This window comes from Mastomys coucha, unplaced genomic scaffold, assembly GCF_008632895.1.
Source record: "Mastomys coucha isolate ucsf_1 unplaced genomic scaffold, UCSF_Mcou_1 pScaffold23, whole genome shotgun sequence".
Classification (NCBI taxonomy): Eukaryota; Metazoa; Chordata; class Mammalia; order Rodentia; family Muridae; genus Mastomys; species Mastomys coucha.
Window position 1 is genome coordinate 117,124,578 of NW_022196906.1, and position 23,959 is coordinate 117,148,536.

The 23,959-nt window shown below is 39.0% G+C and overlaps 1 protein-coding gene across 3 annotated transcripts in view; it reads left to right on the forward strand.

The window, feature by feature from the left end:
- Positions 1–23,959, forward strand: part of Kif15 (kinesin family member 15) — a 74,393-nt gene that overhangs the window by 40,013 nt on the left and 10,421 nt on the right. For all 3 annotated transcript variants that reach the window (XM_031345027.1, XM_031345028.1, XM_031345029.1), the window contains exons 14-28: positions 994–1,171; positions 4,304–4,445; positions 5,078–5,219; positions 6,525–6,722; positions 8,193–8,300; positions 8,769–8,874; positions 10,307–10,472; positions 12,040–12,190; positions 12,427–12,512; positions 14,643–14,712; positions 15,631–15,717; positions 17,338–17,442; positions 18,355–18,477; positions 21,824–21,970; positions 23,793–23,894. In XM_031345027.1, coding sequence (XP_031200887.1) covers positions 994–1,171; positions 4,304–4,445; positions 5,078–5,219; positions 6,525–6,722; positions 8,193–8,300; positions 8,769–8,874; positions 10,307–10,472; positions 12,040–12,190; positions 12,427–12,512; positions 14,643–14,712; positions 15,631–15,717; positions 17,338–17,442; positions 18,355–18,477; positions 21,824–21,970; positions 23,793–23,894 — 1,911 coding nt within the window. The remainder of the gene's footprint in view (positions 1–993; positions 1,172–4,303; positions 4,446–5,077; positions 5,220–6,524; positions 6,723–8,192; positions 8,301–8,768; positions 8,875–10,306; positions 10,473–12,039; positions 12,191–12,426; positions 12,513–14,642; positions 14,713–15,630; positions 15,718–17,337; positions 17,443–18,354; positions 18,478–21,823; positions 21,971–23,792; positions 23,895–23,959) is intronic.

Genomic DNA, 23,959 nt, shown 5'->3' on the forward strand with positions numbered 1-23,959 from the left:
AAAAAAAAAATAGACCAGCAATTCCTACTCTACCCATGGACCTGTGCTCTGCAGCAGTTGTGGTTCTACCAGTCTCAGAGCAGTGGAGTATTTGAAGTTCTTGATTTTTTTCTTTTTCCTAGAGAGAGAGTGAATAGGTAACAGACACCTAATTTGAAAACTGAAATAATCTTGTTTTGTGTCTAGTATGTTTAATACATGTCCAGTTAGTAGGATATTTTTACTTCCGTTTATTTTATATACTTTTCTGTATTTACCTAATTAATTTGTTTTAGAGGGCAATTCAGTCTTAGTAGTCAGAAATTTTTCTACTCTCCCTCTTCTTTTAAAGATTTATTTATTTGTAATTAATGTATATGGGTGTTTTGTATGTCTGGGCATGCCTGGTGCCCAAGGAAGCCAGTAGAGAGTGTTTTATCTTCTGGAACTGGAGTTACAGCTTTGTGGGTGCTGGGAGTTAAACACAAGTTTTCTGAAAAAGCAGTCAGTGTTCTTAACTGCTGAGCCATCTCTTCATCCACTTTATCCTCCCTCCCTCCCTCCTTCCCTCTTCTCTCTCTCTCTCTCTCTCTCTCTCTCTCTTTATTTCTCTCTCTCTTTCTCTCTGCCTTCCTTCCTTCCTTCCTTCCTTCCTTCCTTCCTTCCTTCCTTTCTTTCTTTCTGTGCTGAGGATCAAACCCAGAGTGTTTTTCATGCTAGGTTTTCGCTGTGTTTCTGAGTTACATCCTCAAGTATGTTAATTTAGCCATTTCCTTGTGTGAAGAGTTACACACTTCTGGCTGGGTATCCTATGTGGCTTGGGTGGAAGTTGCAAGCAAGGTATCATAAACATATTTTGATATACCCACTACTACCTAGTCCCTTTCTGTGGAGACTGTAGTAGAGTACAACCAGAATTGCTGTGTTCTAGAATTTCTGAATGGCTTTTTGAGAGACCAATTCACTTAGGAAAATTTATAAATATATGAAGTATACAATTTCTCAATGTCACAGGTGGAGCACCATCCCAGACTTGCAAAGTATGCTATGGAAAATCATTCCCTCAGGGAAGAGAATAGAAGACTGAAGTTATTAGCACCTGTGAAAAGAGCCCATGAAATCGATGCCCAGTCTATTGCAAGACTAGAAAAGGCTTTCTCTGAAGTGTCTAGCACAGAGACAAATGACAAAGGTAAGAAATGATTGTTGTGAGAATGGCCTGGAGCAATGACTTCAATACCCAAAAGCCTGGCTGCTCTTCCAGAGGACCCAAGTTCAATTCCCAGCACCAATGTCAGAGTTCCATTTTGATGAGGGATCTGATGCTCTGGTTTCCATGGATACCATGTGGTGCACAGACATACATGCAGAAAAAAATACCCTTGAACATAGAACAAAAATAAGTCTAAAGAAAGAATTAATCTATAGGACAGGAAAGGTAGTGTCAGTAAGGTGCTTACTTATATAACATGAGGCCCTGAGTTTCTAGAACTCTACTTAAAAAGGTAGACTTGTCCTTGTAAACCTAGCACTGGGGAACTGGGGAGGCTTTGATCCTGGGATTCTCTAGCTGAGCAACCTAGTCTATTAGGAAAACTCTTAAGCCAATCAGGTGGCTCCTAAGGGAAAACCCCTAAGGCTGGTTTCTGGCCTGCCCATAACTCATGTACACACATAGAGAAACAAGAAAGAGCATGTATATCAGGGTATATATGTGCCGCACATCTGAAATCCAAGCACTTAGTAGACTGAGGGGTAGTCATTATTGGGCTAACCTGAGCTATGAAATGAGACCCATTCCCACCTCAAAAAACAAATCAAAAAGAAAAAGAGAATTCAAAGCAGAGCTAGCTAGGTGGTTTAGTGTAGTATACTGTTCTTTCAGAGGACTTGAGTCTGGTTCTCCACATGTGTTAGGTAGGCAGCTTACATCTCTTGTAACTCCAGCTTCAGGGGATCAAACACTGCTGGCCTTTTGGGGCACCTGCTCTCACATGCACACAGGCATACACACATATACATAATTTTTAAAAATTAATTTTTTTAAAATTCAGGGCCACCAAAACAAAAAAACTATCTCAAAGAGGAAAAAGAAACATTTGCAGTATCTTATGGTTAGGCTTTTTAACCTGGTGGGCTAATTTATTGCAATTGTATGTATTTTTTTATGAAATAGGTTATTTTTATTTATTGTATTTTATTAATATGAGTACACTGTAGTTGCCTTTAGACACACCAAAAGAAGGCATCGGATCCAGTTACAGATAGTGTGAGCCATCGTGATTGCTGGGAATTGAACTTAGGGCCTCTGGAAGATCAATCAGTGCTCTTAACCTTTGAGCCACTTCTCCAGCCTTTTATGTATTTCTTTATATTTTAAAAAGAATTTTCAAAGGTTTTTTTCCCCACATCACAAGATAATAAACTGTTCAACTAATTGCTATACCAAGGAAAGGCCTGTTATTAATATATATTTTTTCGTTTTAGTGATAGCTTTTTTTGATAAAAGATTTACTCAGATACTTTTATACATGATCTTAGTCAAAAAGTTGAAAGTGACAGATACCAATTTTTATCCCACGTGTTAGCTTTCCATTGCTGTGACAGAATATCTGAAAAAAGAAATCAACTAGCAGAGTGATTTGTTTGGTTTAAGGTTTCAGAGGACTTGGTCCATACTTGACCAGCTCCAGTACATTCATGTCTGTGGTTAGAACCTTATGCCAGCAGAAATGTATGTCAGGGAACACCAGAGCTGCTCAGCTCACTTTCTCTGTATGAGAAAAGTAGGGAGAACAGTGGGGTAGGACACACCTTTAGAGCACACTCCTATGACTTGCTTCTTCTACTTCCCAACAGACCATGAGCCTATAAATTCATCAAGGTTAAGCACAGGTCAGAATCACCCATGAGAATAGTTCCACTGCCCATAAGCCTGTAGGGACATTTTAAATCCAAATCATAATGGGAGTTTTCATGTTTAAAGTTTAGGACATTTCAAGTTTTTTACTATTCAAACATAAGTAGTTGAAGTATTTGTTCGTTTAGCTAATGTCTGTACAATGTGAGAGATGTCCATGGGTCAAATTCAGATTTCACTAGTGTTTGCTTCTGGTATTGTGGTTATACTGTACATACTCTGTAGTGATATATTATTTTCCATAATTATTAAATGAAAAAAGTCTTAGTTGGTACTGAGTCTAACTTTGGGGGGCAGTGTAGCACTTACTGCTGTGAACTCACTGAGATTTGGTAACATAATCTGATGCTCTATTCTAAAGGCAGTATTTAATACTACTTTATCACACTCAACCTCCACCTTTGTTTCTTTTCATTTCTTTTTTTCTTTTGTTCTGAAGTTATACAAGACAGGTTCTCTGTAGCTTTGACTGTTCTGGAACTCACAGAGATCTTCCTGCCTCAAAGCATGCGCTACCACCGCCTGGCTCTTTGTTTCTTTTTAAGTTAAGAAAATTATAATGTTTATTCTGAATTGTTTGCCTCTTTGCTTTTTATTTTTTCTTTCTTTTTGTGGTACTGGGGATCAAACTCAAGGTTGGGTTTTAGATGCTAAGCATCCACTCTGACACTGAGCTCTCCCCCCAATCCCTTCTCTTGCCTTTTATTCTGTCTGTCTGTCTGTCTGTCTGTCCCATCTATCCGTTCTTCCATTTGGTTTTTGATTTTTTTTCAAGTCAGGGTTTCTTTGTGTAGCCCGGGCTGTCCTGGAAGTCACTCTGTAGATCAGGCTATCTCTGAACTCAGAGATCTACCTGCCTCTGCCTCTGAGTGAGTGCTGCTTTGGTTTGATGTTACTTGTTTGTTTTTTGTTTTGCCTTTTACATTTTCTAAGCCTTCAGTTATGAATTAGTGAAAAAAAATATTCACAATATTTGGGTGTGGAGAAACCCAAGATTTTATATGCAAAGTTAGAATTACCCTTGTTAATCAGTTTTTTCTTCAAAATTGTTGTTCACATGGCTACTAGCACCAATTTTCACAAGTTTGATGTGCTAGTGTTCTCCAATTAGCACCAAGCATGGTGCTCAATGCTCTCTGTTAGCTCTTCATCCTAGGGAACAGTGTAATTCCTTAACTTCACTTCTCTATCCTGTGGTCTTTGCTCCTTGAACACAACTCTCACTACCCTCTGTGTACACTGTCACCCTGAGTTTCCTGTGAATTTGTGTCCACATTTCTCGCACTAGCCTTCCCATCCATTTCTTTCTTATCCTCGTGTCTCAGATTGTACCTGGAGGAGAGCTTGGAAAAGAGTCTTGCCATTTCTGTCTTTCAAAGACTGGAGTGGTTTCCTTCTTATCAGGTCTGCAAGGATTTTCTCCCAGAGCACTAAAAGAATCAAGTTTCTTCATGAACACGGAGAAGTTAAAAGCACAACTCCTGCAAATTCAGACAGAGCTGAATAATTCAAAGCAAGAATATGAGGAATTCAAAGAATTAACTCGGTAAAGTGCAAATACATATGCTCACCTGTTTTCCTAATATTGTAATGTTAATGATAGATAATTTGTCATGTTACTTTAAATATGAACCTTCCTAGCAACTAATTTGTTTTGTTCTATGGAAACACTTTTTTTCATGTATCTCTTCACTATATATATCTGACAGTAAATCATGCAGATGTTTCTATGTCTGACAATAGATCATGCAGATGTTTTATCCAGTGCTCATTTGTTGAGTGTCAATTGAATTTGCTGAGTAAGTTCATCTCATTACCAATTTAAATCAGTTACAGACTAAATCAAGAATTTTCTTTTTAGAAATTTAAGACTTTTTAATACTCTTATTTGATGCTCCTTGTATAAAATGATAAACTATATTGATAGTATAATAAAGATTAATCCTAACCTGACAGCATATTGACTTGAATTTGAGCTCTACAGTTTACTAATTGAATACCTTTAATAATCATCAATCTGTGAGCCCTGATTTACATGCCTGGAAAATGCAGGTAATGATTTGGGAAGTATTTCTGACTCAAAAGCCAAATCACATGAGAGTATAAACTGTAATGTCCTTACAAATATTTACCATTTCTTACTACATGAAGCTACTAAGTTTTAACACTGTCTATCAGGAAAAAGCAGCTGGAATTAGAATCCGAACTTCAGTCTTTGCAGAAAGCAAACCTCAATCTCGAGAGCCTTTTGGAGGCAACAAGAGTCTGCAGTCGCCAGGAAGTCTCTCAGCTGAGCAAAATACATGCTGAAACACTCAAGGTAGGTATCTGGAGCTTCTGTTTAAATTGGAGCACTCTTTTATTAATAAAAGTTATTTCCAAACAGATGGCAGAACACCTTAGTATTCTGAAATACTCCAGTGGCAAAGTCAAGGAGGAGTAATAAAGCATTTGGGATCAAATTCTGTTTTGTCATTAACTTTATACAGTGCTTCCTAACATCTGAACTTTTTTCTTTTTCTTCTCTCTCTTTTTTTTTCTTTTTCCTTCTTTTCTTTGAGACAGGGTCTCATGATAGCCAAAGCTGTCCTAAATTCACTCTGTAGCCTAGGCTGGCCTTGAATTCTTGATTCTCTTGTTTCCACCCCTATGAGTACAAGGTGTGTGCACTATGTCTAGCTTTGCAGTATGCTTTTTTTTAACATTCAAAGATCGGTCTTAAGCCAAGGATGGTGGTACAGTCCTTTAGTCAGATATATTTGAGTTCAAGGACAGCCAGGGCTACACAGAGAAACCCTGTCACAAGACAAAAACAAAAACACCACACACACACAAACAAAGCCAAAGGTTGCTCCTAGGTCTTTGTATATTAACTGGCATCTGAAGTGTTTCGTACTGTAAACCTTGTCACCGTTCATTTTTTGGGCAATGCTGTGATTGTGCCCAGGGCCTCAATCCTGCTTAGAATGCACTGAGCTACATCCTCAACCTGGCCTTTAACGGTTTCCAGGTTCTCACTGCCTTTGAGTGATTCTGTTGGAGACATACTGCCCAGGTGCTCATGTTAGAGTGTTAGCCATTGAGCAAGTTAGGGAACAATCTTCTAGCACCCTGCGTTCCTTACAGGTTTCTTTTTGTTTGTTTAAATTTAATTTATTCATTTTATGTATGTGTAAGTATTTTGTGTGCATGTTTGCCCCATATGCATGCAGTGCCCATGGAGTACAAAGGAGTGTCTTGTATTCCCTGGGAATGGAGCTGTAGATGGTTGTGAGTCACCATGTGGGAGCTGGAGTCAAACTCTGTCCCCTGGAAGAACATGTATTATAACTGCTGAGCTACCTCTCCAGCCCCGACCCTGGACCCTTGAATGTTTACCAGTGTGATGAGTGAAGAATGGGATTTTGTTAAGGCCCCACCATCCACCCAGCTTCAAGTTCCATTTTTTAAACCATATTACAACTTAGCATGCAACTATATTGAACTGATAGGTTTATTTGGTCTTACGCTTGAAGAATACATCCTCTTGATAAGTTGATGAGTAAAATTTTATTTTTTTTCCTGTTGTAAATCTAGTTATTTCCCCTTTGTACTAATGTTTCTTTCTACAATGATTGCTCTGCAGATAATTACCACTCCAACCAAGGCTCATCAGCTTTGTTCCAGACTAGTACCAAAGTCGAGCCCTGAGATGGAGAGCCTTGGCTTCCTGCACACACAGAGCTCCAGCAGGTTAGATAATGATATATTAAATGAGCCAGTGCCACCTGAGATGACTGAACAAGCTTTGGAGGCCATTTCTGAGGAGCTTCGCACTGTGCAGGTAATGCTTAAATTTTAGGAAAAGAAGTAATTTAACATTCATTTGAATAAAATTTGTGTACTAGTTTAAGTTTGTGTATACACAGGTTTCTGATTTGTCTGTATATATTTTTAGTTGAGTTTTTATTCTTGAGCAAATCACTCTATTTTCTGTGTCGTTTCCCTCTGTGTGTGAACTGACCAGTTTTCTACTACTTTCACCTTTTCGAACTGGTGTAAATGGCATAGCATTGTACTGGCTAATGAAAGTGATAGCACCAATAGGATTTTGTTAAATAGATCAATTTTCAGGGAGGTTTTAATGAATTTGAAGTAATTTGTGATTTGATTATATTAGGATCCTACTAGTTTGTTAATTAAATTTTACCACTTTGTCCAGTAAAACTTGGAATAGATATTCCAAATCTCAATTATGTTCTTACTCCAGGCCAGAGAGACTGTTGTAATAAAATAACCCCAGGCAGCGCTAAGGAAGTTTTTTAAAGGTCTCTAGAGGGCTCAATGTTTAAATCTAACATTAAAAAATAAGTTTCTACAGGGCTCTATAATTTCATATTATATGTAAAATAAAAATTCACACACATACATATAATGTATATTCTTACCCACTAAGCCATCTTTCCAGCTCTTATGTCCATCTCTTTTATTTTTATTTTAATTTATTTTTTATATTTTTGGTTTTGTTTTTTTTTTCAAGACAGGGCTTCCCTTCATAGACCAAGCTGGGTTAGAACTCAGAGATCTGCCTCCCTCTGCCTCCCTAGTGCTATTATTAAATGTATGTACCACATGAGCGGCTCAGACTCTGATTTAATTCAAGGTTGAATTTTTTTTTTTTAAAGATTTATTTATTATCATTTGTAAGCACACTGTTGCTGTCCTCAGACACACCAGAAGAGGGCATCAGATCTCATTATGGGTGGTTGTGAGCCACCATATGGCTGCTGGGATTTGAACTCAGGACCTTAGGAAGAGCATTCGGTGTTCTTACCTGCTGAGTCATCTCACCAGCCCCTCAAGGTTGAATTTTAACCACTTCTTGCTTTGTGTTTAAATGTATCCATTTTGATCAGACAGTGTAATTTTGAAATGTAGGAATGGTCAGTATAACCTTCTGAAGATCTCTGGCCCAGGAGTCCTTTGCTATGTTTATTTCTATAAGGGTTTGAGTTTATTTGTTTTAGTTTCTTGTCTCTTTAACCAAAAAGGAAGAGGGCAAGAGAGTTCGCTCAGCGGCAGTTCAGCTGCCTTTCTAGGGGACCTAGGTTCAGCTTCCAGAACTCACCTGGTGGCTTACAGCTTCTATAATTCCAGTTGCAGGTGATCTGACACCCTCTTCTGGTGCTGCTGTGGGCATCAGGCATGCAGTTGGTACATAGACATATATTCAAGCAAATAACCATACATAAAATAAAACTAAACTTTTTTAAATGTAAAGGCCTTTTTGATGACTGCAGTGTATTTAATGCAGGAACAACTGAGTGTTCTTCAAGTGAAGCTGGATGAAGAAGAAAGTAAAAACCTGAAACTTCAACAGAATGTTGACAAACTCGAACACCATTCTACACAAATGCAGGAGGTGAGGGGCAGAGCAGAGCCTCAGAAGGTGTTTAAACCCTCAACGTAAAGGCCATGATATGATGAGACGAGGATATCTCTTTCTTAGAAGCCCTCCCACTCTTGAAGTTCTTTTTATTTTTCCTTAATAAGTCTATGTGCACTCTGACCCCTTTTGAGCACCCCCACAAACATTGCCAGATGAAAATTCCCTTACTAAGCCTTAGTCAACTTTTTGTACTTCTCTGATAGTGACATAGACATTCATTGTCTGAGTTCTAGACCACTTAGTAAAGTGTGCAAGTGGACTGTTTAGAATGGTCTTTCCACACTCTCAGACTGATCTTGGATTGTCATCTTCATTATAGTTCATAAACAACCAAGTTTTGTCTTGTCGTTTACCTTAAAACTAGACATTAAATACAAAAACAAATTAATGGTCTTCATTGTGTCTTAGCATACTTTTCCAGTGTATTTACTTTTCCCAAAGCTTTTCTCATCAGAAAGAAGTAATTGGACCAAACAACAGCAAGGCTATCTCACACAGCTGAGTGACCTTGAAAAGCAGCTCCAGGATGCTCAGACTAAGAATGATTGTAAGTTTGGACAATTGGGGACACTCAGTATTGTTTTGAACATTTAAATTATTGAGTTTTGTTGTTTGTTTGTTTTATTTTAAGGGCTTGCTTGTTTTGTTTGTTGTTAGATAGTTGGTCTTAAATTTTAAATGTTCATGGTAAATGTATAAATAAATTAATTCTTGAAGAAATAGTTTTCTTCAAGATTGGTCACAAATAAATGTTACAGTGTTTACTTAAAGTTTATTTAAAAGCTGGGAAGATGGTTCTATTGCCTTACAAGTTTGAGGACCTGAATTCAGAACCTAGAGCCCACATAAAAAGCTAGGTATGGTGTGACACACATCTGTCATCCCAGTGCTTTCAAGAGGGAAACAAGAAACGATCCCCGTTCCCTAGGCTAATCTAGCCTACTCAGTAAAACACTCGGCCAGTGAAAGACCTTGTCTCAAACAAAAGTGGAATGCACCTGAGCAATTAGTTATATCCAAGTTTTTGCTCTGACCTGCACACATACATACATGAATAAGCATACCTAAATACATACAAACACACACACAAAGTTTATAAAGTCCTTTAAAAATGGAGTGTCTTTAATTTAAAAGCTGAGTTGCATTAATAGTGACAAAGTAAAGCATAAGTTATTTATATACACTTCTAGGTATGGAGTATCTTTCCTACTTTTATTTAGTATATTCTTGTCTTCATCAAAGCATTCTTAGAAATCCAGGTAATCCAGCAGTTGGTAGGTAAAGTCAGGAGGTTCTGCAATTCAAGGTCTCCTTGGCTACACATCAACTTGGAGGTCTGCCTGGGATGCATGAGATTCTATCTCCAAAATATTTTCAGTAGTTTGTAGTAAAACTATAAGTCACTTAATCTACTCTTTAGTTGGAGTTTTCTTTTGAGGCTGCAAGTGTTTAACCCATTGTTGAAAAGTTCTGGTATATTACTAAAGCATTTCAACAGCTAAGAGCACACCCCTTCAAATACGTTAATCTCTCAAGTTTTTCTTAAACTAATAGTTTTCTTGCATATTCCACAGGAAAGAATATCTTAAAACATCAGGTGACCTAAAAACTAGGAACAGATAGATGTTAACTCTTGCTGTTTCTGCAGAAATGTTAGAACAGCTAGGTATGGTAGCATGTGCCTATGATCCCAGAACTCAGGAAGAAAAAGCAGGAAGATGAGGAGGTCAGGGTTATCCTTACTACATGGTAAGAAAAAGGCAGGCAGGGGCAAATGAAATGTAGGTGCAGCCATGACCTAAGGAGAGGCAAGAAATAGAAAGTTTAGTTTTAGTACTTAGTTGTTGATGTTTGTCTTTACAATGGTAATGTTATTTATTTGCCTGCTTTATAAATGATACAGTCTCATGTATTTGCTTCCTTTATACAAAGAACCTGTAAAGGGACCTGCTGAAACCTTGATTTCTTTTATTTTCCAGTTTTGAAATGTGAGGTTCATGACCTGCGAATTGTTCTTAATTCTGCTGACAAAGAACTTTCGTTGGTGAAACTGGAGTATAGCACATTCAAAGAGAGTCACGAGAAAGAACTAAGCCAGCTTTCTGAAAGACATGTGCAGGTTCAGCTTCAGCTGGACAGTGCCAGGTAGAGCTCTGATGGTTCAAGGTGCTTGCTTCATTGTTTTTTGAGACACAGTCCCCCTGTAGCTTTGGCTGGCCTGGAACCTATTCTGCTTCCTGAGTGTTATCTAAGACATGTGCCACCACACCTGATCAAATCGCATTGTATTATCTACTGAGCTATGTGTTTAAATGTTATCGTAAAAGCAATGATTATCCTAGCCTTTAAAATATATTGGTCAAAATATAATTATCAATTTTTGTTAACAAAATCTTAGTGTCTTTAGTTTTACGTAAGCTACTTACTGGGCTGCTTATTCTCAGACCCTCTGGTTGTTGATGCTTCTGAATGGTAGAGCTCACACTGCCATTTGTTTTTTATTGACTTTTGCCAACTTGTCTATACTCTACACCTTGAAGATGTACACATGTCCCCATCTTACCTCTTAGCAGCTAGTTCCCTGCCCTTTGTGACTTGCTGCTTCTGCTTCCTTCAGTTTGCATAGCATATGGATCTGCACCAGTTAGCTGTATATACATGTGGATTTATCTGCACTAGTTAGTTATATATACGTATGGATCTATCGGCACTAGTTAGTTGTACATACATATGGATCTATCTGCACCAGTTAGTTATATATACATATGGATCTAGCTGCACCAGTTAGCTGTATATACATATGGATCTATGTGCACCAGTTAGCTGTATATACATATGGATCTATGTGCACCAGTTAGCTGTATATAAGCTACAGTTCAGAGATGAGGTTGTTGGCTGATTCTTTGGATGACCTCTGGGTACTTACTACACATGATGCAGTGTGCTGGGGAAAGGAGCAAGAAAGTGTAACTGAACAGGCAACTAGTAGTTCTTGCTGAGATTAAATTATCTCTTGGTTAGAAAAAAAGCCATGTTTTCTGTCCTAAAAATATCTTCTAGAGCTAGACTTTGATGTTAACAAAGCTCTTAATAGCTGGGTTTGAACCTTTAACAATACTTGGAAATTAAGTTTCTAGTGCCTATCTAGAAACACTCAAATGAGCTTCATCACCATTGTCAGTTAGCTGTTAAATGATGAGCAAAGATATGGAAGAAATACTTGAGGTTAATACTTCCTTTTCATCTGTCTCTTCTCGTTTAGTGGTTCTCACATGGGTGCCAAGGGCTTTGTACAAAATGCCATGACAGCTCTCTGAAAAATGTAAATGCTTTGTGATAGAAAACCTTGAACTTGGGCTGGCGAGATGGCTCAGCGGGTAAGAGCCCTGACTGCTCCTCCGAAGGTCCTGAATTCAAATCTCTCACATGGTGGCTCACAACCACCTGTAATGAGATCTGATGCACTCTTCTGTTGTGTTAGAAGACATCAACAGTAATAAATAAATCTTTGGGCCATAACGATCAGGGTTGACTGGAGCAAGCAGAGGTCCTAAATTCACTTTCCAACAACCACATGAAGGCTCACAACCATCTGTACAGCTAAATAAATAAATCTTTTTAAAAACAAAAACAAAAAACAAAAACTTGAACCTCAGAAAATCTGACTCACAAAAGTTTATACTTTTCATTTCAAAATTTCTTCCTGGTAAAGATTAGAAAATGAAAAACTTCTTGAGAGCCAAGCCTGTCTACAGGATTCCTACGATAACTTACAAGAAGTAATGAAATTTGAAATTGACCAACTTTCAAAAAACCTCCAAAACTACAAACAAGAAAATGAAACATTAAAGTCTGATCTGCATGTAAGTGATGAACAGTGTTGTGGCTGGTGAGTGTATCCTGGTCTTTGCTTCCTGTCCTGGTCTCTGATTTCCTATACCAATCATAGTGAACAGTGTTGTGGCTGGTGAATGTATCCTAAATCTGTGCTTCCTATTCTGGTCTCTGATTTCCTGTAACAACCACAGTTCTTGGTATGTTTTAACTGCCTGATACTCATAACTGTCACATCACACGTAATGTATGGTTTGTCTTTTAGAATTTGGTGGAGCTTTTTGAGGCAGAAAAAGAACGAAACAACAAATTATCATTACAATTTGAAGAGGATAAAGAAAATAGCTCTAAGTGAGTGTTGTTAATTCTTCCTATTCATTAGAATATTATTCAGTACTGCATTCTTTATCTTGCTTTGGGAACTTTAGGGTCTTGCTGTCTAGCATAGGCTAGCCTTAACCCCTCCTTCCTCCTGTTTTGCCATGGGCTGGCCAGTCTGGGCCTCCCTCAACCCGCGGGGGGAACAAGGTTCTAGTCAGGTAGACAAGGCGTTGGTGAAGAAATGACAAACAGATGCAGCACAAGGGAGTGCAGATTCTGAATGTAATTTGTACAAAATAGAAATTAGGCTTATATGGTATACAGAGAACAGGGCAAACTACAGAAGTCACGTAGGCAGGAGATGGTTACATCAAAGTCAGTGAAAACAAGCAGCCAAGTGCAAGGCGGAGGAGCAGTGGTGTCTTTCTACTTGGTGTAGGTTGTCCTGGCAGCCCCAAGATAAACTCTCAGGGTCTGTCTGAGGCAAATAGCTGAAGGTCGTATACTAGCATTCCTTGGCTGTAACATAAATAATTAGTGGGGGAAGCCTTACAACTTCTAACTTCTCACTGGCAGTAAAACAGTTTTTCTTTGTGTGAGACTTCTCTGATAAGTGTCTAACTGCTATCTCTAACTCTTGAGATACCCTGTCTGGTAAGACAGCTTCTTAGTAAAAAATTCCCAGCTAACTACAGCTAGGAAATCTATTAGGATTATTGAAGCACTGTGAAGGCCAGGAAATAATGTTCAATCTCAGTGTTAGCTATAAGAAAATATTTCTTAGGGCACCTTTATGCCTGAGTAAAGAAAGCATGCAGATCTCTCCACAGACTTAGCAGAGATCAATCTGGAACAAGTGAGGAGATGCCAACAACTGACTGAAATACCCAGGAGACAAACTCCCTTTGGAGTCATAATGCCTGTTGTCCATGATCAGGTTTTAACCCTGATACTGTAGACCTACTGGGGTAGACTCCTGAGTGCAGCACTGTTTCAGTCTCCCATGTGCTGGAAATCTAGGCATCTCCACTGTGCCGAGAAGCTCCACTGGAGTTCCCAATCTGGGCCTCCCTCAACCCTCGGGGGGGAACAGGGTCTTTCCCCTGCTTTTAACTTGTGCTTTTATTAACACCCTAGTTATTTTCAATTTGGAAAGTTCTTTTCATTTAGGGGTATAACTTGGTGATATAGCACTTTCTTATTAGACTTGCGGCCCTGGCTTAAATCCCAGAACCACACTTTTTTTTTTTTAAAAAAGGGAATTATTTTCCTTAAAAGCATTCCAAAGTAAACAGCAAATTTTGTAAAAGTAGCTGTGAAGAAGGAAACTTCAGTTAAGAATATAACTAATTATTCTTTGGTTTTGTTGGTTTAGAGAAGTGTTTGTTTGTTTGTTTGACTGGCTGGTTGGTTTGATTCTGATAGTTTTGTTTTGTTTTGTTTTGTTTAGAGACAGTGTCTTACCATGTGATCATGGCTCACCTAGAACTAATAGAGATCCACCTGCCTGCCTCTGCTTCCTGAGTGCTAGGATTAATGTATACTACCACACCAGACTACTGACTGTCCTTTTATTATTGGAGTATGGGGGTGACTTTATTTCTGTCTTCTATCAATCTTTTTCTATTCATTTTTCCCCAGACTCTCATTGTCTTATCCCTGTCTCTGTCAGTGGTCTCATGGCCACACTAGGGAGAATAATTGGGTTTACAGCATTCTTTTGTGATTGTTTTTGGCTCTGGTACACTGTGTTGAAGGGAGAGCCTGCCACTACTTGAGATGTAGAGAATTAACATTTAGTTATGTTCAGTGAGCCAGAGCCAGTGCTGTGGGTCTGTGCTGTGGGTACGGGAATATAGAGTGAGGCAATGAATGAGACATCCCTGTCTGTAGTCATGGACTTTACATTCCATCTCCAACAGATGTGATAAATAATGCGTGCTGTGTGCTAGGTTATCAAATACCAAACCCTGGAGAAAATGAAAGTAGTGATACAAAAATAATTCCTCATTAAATAGTTGTGAACAAATACATTCAACTTTTTGATCTCCATGGGAACATGCTAACCCAGGAGTTGCCTAATAGACTTCACTTAAATAATATTTAATTTCTTTGAGTCTGCATGTTCATTTCATGATTTCATTAATTCTTTTTTTCCAGAGAAATCTTAAAGGTTCTTGAGGCTGTACGTCAGGAGAAACAGAAAGAGATGGCCAAGTGTGAAAAGCAGGTCAGCTTCCTATTCTAAATATAGAATTTGAAATTTGTAACTTTTATTCCTGAAGTCCAAAAAATAAAGTGACACAGCTTTACAGTGTTAGAAATCACTAATAAAAGGCTTGTTCTTGTTGCTGCTGCTAGGGTTCAAACTTGGTTCCTTCTACTGAGGTACATCCTGGACCCTGTTTATTTGTTTATTGTTGAGACAGGATCACTCTGTGTAATCCTGGCTGACCTGGGGCTCTCAGTGCTGGGATTACAGGCATGTGCCACTGTACCTGGCCACCCTTGATTTTTTTGAAGCAGGGTCATACCATATATATAAATATATATTTACTCTGTAGCCCAAGATTGCCCTGAACTTAAGAGGCTCCAGACCCTGCCTTCCAAGTGCTAGGATAACATCTGACTAGTTCTGTTTTTTCTGTTTTGTTTTTGTTTTTTTTAGTTTTCTTTTATTTTGGTTTGGGTTTTGTTTTGTTGTTGTTGTTTATTTTGTTTTTGTTTTTGTTTTTTTAAAACTGGGTTTCTCTATGTAGCTGTGGCTATCCTGGAACTTACTCTGTAGGCCAGGCTGGCCTCGAACTCAAAGACCCACCTGCCTCCTAAGTGCTGAGGTTAAAGTTGGGTGCCACCTCTCCCATTCCCTGGCTTGAATTTTTTATTGTTCTCTCTCTCTGCACTCCCGCTCTCCACTCTGTGTGTGTGTGGGGTGTGTGTGTGTGTGTGTGTGTGTGTGTGTGTGTGTTCTGATTCTATTATTTTTGACTATTTTCTAATTCCCAGGTGGCTGTAATGATATGTACTGGTGCTTAGTTGATTGAGACCTCAAAACCCACTGTCCTTCAGTGGGTGTAGACTAGTGTGCAGTGCAGTTATCAACTTGGTTTTTGTTGTTTTTAATGTGACTTTTTACTTTTCACCATAGATGGCAAAAGTACAGAAACTAGAAGAAAGCTTGCTTGCTACTGAAAATGTTATCAGCTCTCTGGAAAAGTCTAGAGAGTCTGACAAGGTAAGTAGAGTTTTCAGTGTTATTCTTTTGTATTTTGTTTCTTTATTTCTGTTGTGGTACCTATTTAATATTAGATCCATGATTTCTCTATGTAGCCTGAGCTGGCTTTGAAATCACAATCCTTTTATCCAAGCTTCTGAGACACAGGTATACGTCACTGTACTGCTTTATATCTTCTTTATAATGTCACTTAGTCATTCCTGTCTTCTGTACCATCTCCATCCTGCAGGATGACTTACAAACTGCCTGGTCCATGTACATTTAGGTCATTTAAGGGTGCTGGAGAATGGGAAACTCAATTAGATAATTTGTTTCTTAACCTCAACCTCAAACTATTCTTTTTTTATTGTTTTTAAGATTTATTTTATGTATGTGAGTACTAGAAGAGAGCATCAATTCCATTACAAATGATTGTGAGCTACCATGTGGTTGCTGGAAATTGAACTCAGGACCTCTGGAAGAGGCAGTCAATGCTCTTAACCGCTGAGCCATCTCTCCAGTCCCACAAACCTACTCTTGTCTCTCTATTTTTTATTTGTTTGTTTGAGACGTGGTCTCACTATGTAGTACTGAATGGCTTGGAACTTATTATGTAGGCCATACTGGCTTCAAATTTAGAATACCTGTCTTTGGCCCCCTAGCACTGAGATGAAAGGCGTGTGTTGCTGCATCTACCTTTATTCTATTCCTTTACACAGCTTATATAACATGTCTTGTTTTTTTTTTCAACTAGATTGCTATTACTCTGATCCTATTTTACTGACTGACTGTAAGTTCATGATGTACAGTCTCAAATCCTTACTTTTGACTTTGCCAGAATAATAAAAGTGATTTGTCTGTCCAAATATAAAAATGGTCTAACCTTGTCATACAAGCACTCTCACTGAGGCAAGAATCTCATTAGTTAAGGGGCCAGTCTGGGCTATATAGAGATATAAAAGCTAGCCTGAGCTACATAGTGAAAACATATCTCTAAGGGGAAAAAATATAAAAGGTGAAATGTCACATAATATTTGCTAAAATAACTTGACTATGTTTATTACCATTAGGAAACAGAAGTAGTTTATGTGTTAGCTACTTTTCTTACTGATGTGACCAAGTACCCTGAAAAAAAATTATAGTAGGAAAGATTTATTCTGACTCATGAGAGGCAAGGCATGGCTCCTTGTTGATAAGAAATTCTATAGCTGTTTATTGCATAACACATAATAGGAAGCACAGAGAGCTTGTGTAGGAATTGGAGGTGCCTATCACTCTACGACCCACTTCCTCCAGCTAAGCCTCACCTCCCAAGAGTGGTCCACAAACCCCCAAACACCACCATTACTGGGAATCAGTGTCCAAATGTAAGAGTATAAGAAAATTTTTAAGAACAGTTGAGCCAGGCAATGGTGGCACACGCCTTTAATCCCAGCACTTGGGAGGCAGAGGCAGGTGGATTTCTGAGTTCGAGGCCAGCCTGGTCTACAGAGTGAGTTCCAGGACAGCCAGGGCTACACAGAGAAACCCTGTCTGGAAAAAAAAAAAAATTTTTTTTTATTTAAACCACAACAGCTCACCTTTTAAAATGATCTCCATAATGTTACTGCTTTTGCAGATTAATGTTTTTGTCCTTGTCAGGAACTTGTCACCAACCTCATGAACCAAATCCAGGAGTTAAGAACATCAGCTGGTGAAAAATCAGAAACCATAGACACCCTGAAACAAGAACTACAAGACATAAATGTAAGTTCTGTCACAGGATGCTGAGCTTAAAGCAGGGCATGATTCACAGGCTCTTTGGGCATCTGCTAGCCATCCCAACAGGTAAGAAGATTGTGTGTTGCAGTAAGTTTGACTGTAGAAGTTAACACCCAGAGGGTTCCTAAGATGTGCAGCATGCACATTTCTGGACAAGAGCATTTATGTGCCAGGTCTTTTTTCACCTGGAATAGTGTTCTCTGCACCATTCTGCAACCATTGATTAGAAATAAACAGTTAAAGCTAAAGAGGGCTCCTTATTTGACTCAAGAAAAAAAATACATGTCTTAGTTAAATTTACAGATATTTATTACATGGACTTGTGTCTCTGACCTGAGGCTCAGTATCATTTTCTGAAGTAGCTGTTGTTGAGTATTGATGCTTTGCCCTTTGCTTGGGCCAAGATAAAGGTTTTTTATCTGCATTAGTTTTGCTCTGAAGGGGCTTGCTTCAACCCATATTTATCTTCACAGGCAGACTCTGATGAGGTGTCAGAGCTAGATGGCTTTCTCTAACCCTGTGGGATTGTCCTGTTGTTCTTCACCATGTGCACTAGCTCTTCTTCCCTAGCAAGGGTTTGCTGGGCTGCAGTGGCTTAGTGGTTAGAGCAATTGCTACTCTTCCAAGGAACCGATGCATCCCCCACACTGGACATCTCATAACCATGTGTCACTCCAGCTGCATGTATGCATGTGTACACATGCACACACACACACACACACACAAATAATAAAACTCAAGAAACAAACAAATAACAGCTGCCACCACAAGGTGTTACTGAACTAGCTTGTTAATATGGGGCTCACCTTGGAACTAAGATACTTGTAAGTTGCTTTGGTGTACAGATGGGCAAAACACTAGCAGAAAGCTCTTGTGCTATGACTTTATTTTATGCAGTGCAAATACAATGCTGCTGTGGCTGACAAAGAAGAGAGCAAGGAGTTGATCAGGAGACAGGAAGTGGATATCCTGGAACTGAAAGAAACTCTTAGACTGAGAATCCTCTCAGAGGACATCGAGGTAGGTATTAATATGGTACTTTCTTTTTATTTATTTCTAGTTTTATTCTCTCTCTCCCTCTCTCTCTTCTTCTCTCTCACTCTCTCTACCCTCTACCCCTTTTCTCTTTGAGACAGGATCTCACTGCATCAACCAGTCTGATCTTGAACTCACAGAATTCCTCTGCCTCTGACTTTTTTTCATAGGATGACTCAGAGAGTAAAGTTACTTCCTCTGAAGTTGACCGTCTCATTTTAATCCTCAAAACCCACACAGTAGAAGGAAAGACTGTTGTATTGTTGAAAAATCAACAGTAAAAATTGTTAAGTCCTATTCACAAAAAGAAAATGTATCAGAATCTTAAGGAAAAATTTAGCAAGTATTAGGATGTCAGAGAGATTCCAAGTAATGTAAAGGAAAACTTGAAAAGGAAAGTACAAAATTACTGTACACACAAAAATTCATGTAATTCAAATTCCAAATTTTTTTTTTCTTTTTTTTTTTTTTTTTTTTTTTTTTTTTTTTTTTTTTTTTTTTTTTTTTTTTTTTGGTTTTTCAAGACAGGGTTTCTCTGTATAGCCCGGCTGTCCTGGAACTCACTGTGTAGACCAGGCTGGCCTCGAACTCAGAAATCCACCTGCCTCTGCCTCCCTAGTGCTGGGATTAAAGGCGTGCACCACCACTGCCCGGCCAAATTCCAATTTTTAAAAGTTGAGATCTGGGCATGGAGGCCCTTGCCCTTAATCCCACTATTTGGGAAGCCAAAGCAAGTCTACATGTCAGCTGGAGTTACCCAGTGAGACCTGTCTTAAAGGAAGGAACAAAGAGAAAGAGGGAGAATCCAGATATAAATATAAAGTACATACATAAAAACACCAAACAAGCAAAAAACCCCAAAAAAACTACAAGTCAGCTGGGTGTGATGGCACATGCCTTTAATCCCAGCATTTGGGAGGCAGAGACAAGTGGATCTCTGAGTTCGAGGCCAGCCTGGCCTACACATCCAATCCAGGACAGCCAGGACCCTGTTATACAGAGAAACCCTGTTTTGGAAAACAAATAAGTGTGTTTGTGTATGTGTGTGTGTTTGTATATATGTTTGTGTATTTGTATGTGTGTTTATATGTGTGTGTTTGTATATGTATATATGTGTGTATATATATATGTGTGTTTGTATGTGTGTATGTTTGTGTGTTTGTATATGTGTGTTTGTATATATGTGTGTATGTTTGTGTGTATGTGTGTTTGTGTATTTGTATATGTGTATGAGTGTTTGTATATGTGTGTGTGTTTTGTGTGTGTGTGTGTTTGTATGTGTGTGTGTGTTTGTATATGTGTAGGTGTGTTTGTGTGTTTGTGTGTGTGTGTGTGTGTGTGTGTGTGTGTGTTTGTGTGTGTGTTTGTATGGGGGGGGGAGGTACATGTGGAGGCCAGAGGTCAAGGTTTCAATTTTCAGGCACCATCAGAATCCTGTTTTTTTGAGATAAATCCTTCCTTCCTGTAATTTGGAACTCACTGATTAGGCTAGAGTATTCAGCATGTGAACCCCAGGCATCCTCCTGTCTCTGCCTCCGCAGTGCTGTGTTTATAGGCATGCCATTATGCCTAGCCTTTACGTAAGTGTTATGATGACTGCACTAGTTTCCTTTCTATTGCTGTGACAAAACACTGATTGAAAACAACTTAGAGAGGAAAGTTTCTGTTTGTCTTACACTTCCAGATCACACTCCATTATTGAGGGAAGTCAGGGCAGAATACAAAGCAGAAACCATAGAGGAGCACTGCAAAATCGCTCAGCCCCTGGTTAACTCACAGGCTTACGATTAACTCTACCTTGCCTAGAGATTCTGCTATTCACAGACCAATCAAACCTAGGTTTTCCTCTCAGATGACTCTGTGTTGTATCAAGTTAACAAGATAACTAGGGTACATGCCAGGATTTTATTGACTGAGCTGTCTTTTCAGCACCTCAGGCCCTTATTTATTTATTTTATTTATATGCATTTTGTTTTGCTGTTTGAATTTGTGTGGGGCGGGGTGGTATACAGTACTCTTAAGACCAGAGAGGACTTTGGATCTTCTGGAGCTGGGTTTAAGGTAGATCAGAGACGCCCCATGTAGATGCTGGGAACCACACTTCAGTCCTTGGCAACAGCGCTTTATTAGCAGCCGTGCTAGCTATCTCCAGCCCTCAGGTCATCTTTTTAAAAACAGTGTGCACATGTTCATATGGGAAGGGAGAATGAGCAGATTCTGCTCTAGTGTGGTCACCAGAGTATTCCTATGCTATGTAAGTAGGAGTTACATAGGCAGCCATTAGGAATTCTCTGCCACTTTGCACCACCTTATTCTCTGAGGTTTCAGTAGCCAGTGCCATGGTGAGTTGTTACAGCTTTTCTCTGAGTACCTAGGCTAGAGATATCTTCAACAGCTATTTGCCTTCTAGGATATAAAAACCAGAGTCAAACTAAGGCTATATATAGTTCTGTATATAAGTGCTTGCTGCATAAGCCTGAAGACCCGTGTTTGGATCTTCAGCAAATGTAAAAGCTGGGCTCAGCTGCTAAGGTCTGTAACCACATAGTGTAGCACTAGAGGGTAGAGGCATGTAACCACATAGTGTAGCACTAGAGGGCAGAGGCAGACAGAGGCAGGGCGCTTGCTGGCCAGCTAGCCTAGCCAAAATGGTTTACTCCAGGCTCAGTGAAAATAAGGTGAATGATAATAAAAATTACTAACATGACCTCTGACATCTGTACATGTCACATGCGTATGTACAACACACACACATACACACTCATATGTGCAAAATATCTTAATCATGTAAGCCCATAAAACTCAACTGTTGAGACATTAAGAAAGATCTGCTTCTTAAGTCCTCATGGAAAGATCAGCTCTAAAATCCTGATTGAGGAGAGAGCACTACCTAAGCTTAAACAGGAAACTGAATCTACTAAAATCACACCTAGGCCAGTTTACTTATATGTCAGCTGGGAATGGTGTCTTGGAATGGTTTACCGCATAAGCCAAAGGAAAAAACTCCTTTTAACAATTATTTTTAAAGATTTATTTATTTTATTCATATGAGTACACTGTTGCTGTCTTCAGACATACCAGAAGAGGGCATCGGATCCTATGACAGATGACTGTGAGCCACCATGTGGTTGCTGGGAATTGAACTCAGGTCGTCTGGAAGAGCAGTCGGTGCTCTTAAACACTGAGCCATCTCTTCAGCCCAAGAAAAATTTTTAAAAATATTTAAATATTTCCTTTCCTAACTTTAAAATTTTATAGTAATGTAGTAATGATTTGTGAACTGAATGGCATAGTTAAGAAATATTTTCTTTGGGATATTATTCCCTAACAGAGGGAAATGCTTTGTGAAGATCTGGCCCATGCCAGTGAGCAGCTGAACATGCTCACAGAGGCTTCACAAAAGCACTCTGGACTACTGCAGTCTGCTCAAGAAGAACTGAACAAGAAGGAGGCACTGATCCAGGAACTTCAGCACAAGGTAAGCAGCCACTCAGCCAGGCAGACACCAGCGACCAACAACATGCTGCTGGCCTTCCTGCTCTGACAACATTCTCTGTATTATATAAATTAGGGACTTTGGCATTCAACTATGGACTGTAAAATTGGTTTTCACTTAGCCACTTCCTCTCTGTCCTGGGTCCTTAACACGTTGACAACATTGTCTGCAGTGAGGTTATGGCTGAAAGTAATAAGCTATTAAGATAAAATTATAGCATTCTTCAAACCAATGAATTGTGCACATATACATATATAACATATAAGAAACTTTTTTTTACTGTTGTTTTAGATAGGGTCTCACTATTTATCGTATGTGGGCTTCGAGCTCATAATTCTCTTGCTTCCAGCTCCCAGAGGACTGAGAGTGCAGATACATGTCTTTATACTTAGAATAAAACAATTTTGCATTGATGGATAATTGGATACACTTATGAGGCTCATATTGATAGGTTTTCCTGGTGTGGGTTGAAACAATCTTGTTATGTAGCCCTTAGCCCTGGCTTGCCTCATACTCTAGAATTCAGGCTTTCCTCAAACTCATGGTAACTCTCCGACTTCAGCCTCTGAATTCTGAGATTACAGTCGTAGGACTCCTTACCTGCCTTAGTGTGTTGCTACAATATGTGTGTATCTGTGTATATATCTGTGTGTGTGTATTTATATATATAAATTATTAGATCAAGTTGGTTAATATATCGATGATCTACCATATGATTTCACAGTATCTATTCAAATCTATTGTTGTCATTTTGAACTATTCTTTATATATTATTTTTGCTTATGCTCAAAATATATTGCATTAGATCTCAAAAACTTAGTTTTGTTTTAACATCTCCCACCCAGGGCTCTTCAATTCCCCAGTCTCTAGTAACCACTATTCTACATAACACCTCTGAGCTAGGCTGTTGTGGGTTCCACATAGAAGCGACATCCTTGTCTTTCTTCACTTGGGTTTTATCAATTACATGACATCTTCTAGGTTCATTCATTTTGTTGCAGATGACAGAGTTTGCTTGTCTCTCAGGCTGGCCAGTGTTCTTTTGTACCTCAGCTTTACTCGTTTTTTGCATTTGCTGGTGGATACTTAGGGTTACTATGCTCTTTGGCTATTGTGAACAAAGCTGTGGCTAAAATAGGAATGTGGCCCTCTTCAAGTGTTGTGTCACAGACTGGGGAGATGGTTCAGTATAAACCTTTTTCAGGATAAAGCAGTTGCCAGGCAAGTATTTTTGATTTGCAGAATCACATAATATCTAGGTAGGCATGGTGGCCCACTTGTAATCCCAGTATGCAGTAAGCAAAACCAGTTACTCTCTTGAGCAAAATGACTAGCTGAAGCAGTGAACTGAGAAACTGCCTCAGCAACAGTTGGCCTCCACAGATCATATACATACATACATGTTCAATCCAACACATATGTAAGCCTACACACATGTGAACACTCATGTGCATGCACACATCTCACACACACACACACACACACACACACACACACACACACACAATTTCATTTCCTTCAAATATAGACCAGAACTGAAATTGCTGGCATATGGGGAGTTCTGGTTCGTTTCAGAGATGACCCTCCCATTTTCAATGAGTTTGTAGTGATTGGCAAACCAGGAACCATGTAGTCTCTGCCTGTCTTCATTAGAACATCTCTTTCATCTTAACAGGGACATCACACTGTAATATTGATTTGCTTTATCTGATGTTGGCAGTGATGAAGCTTGTCTTTTCTAATTGGACTGTGTGTTCTAAGTTATTTTCTAAACTATAACCCGTTATCTGTTGAATGTGCCCAGTTAAACCAGGAGAAAGAGGAAGTGGAGCAGAAGAAGAGTGAGTACACCTTGAAGATGAGGCAACTGGAGCACGTGATGGGCTCTGCTACTGAGTATCCACAGGTGCTTTCCCAGAGACTGCATTTCACAATAATCAGTTATGAATAATGGGGGCTTTCGTTTGTTTG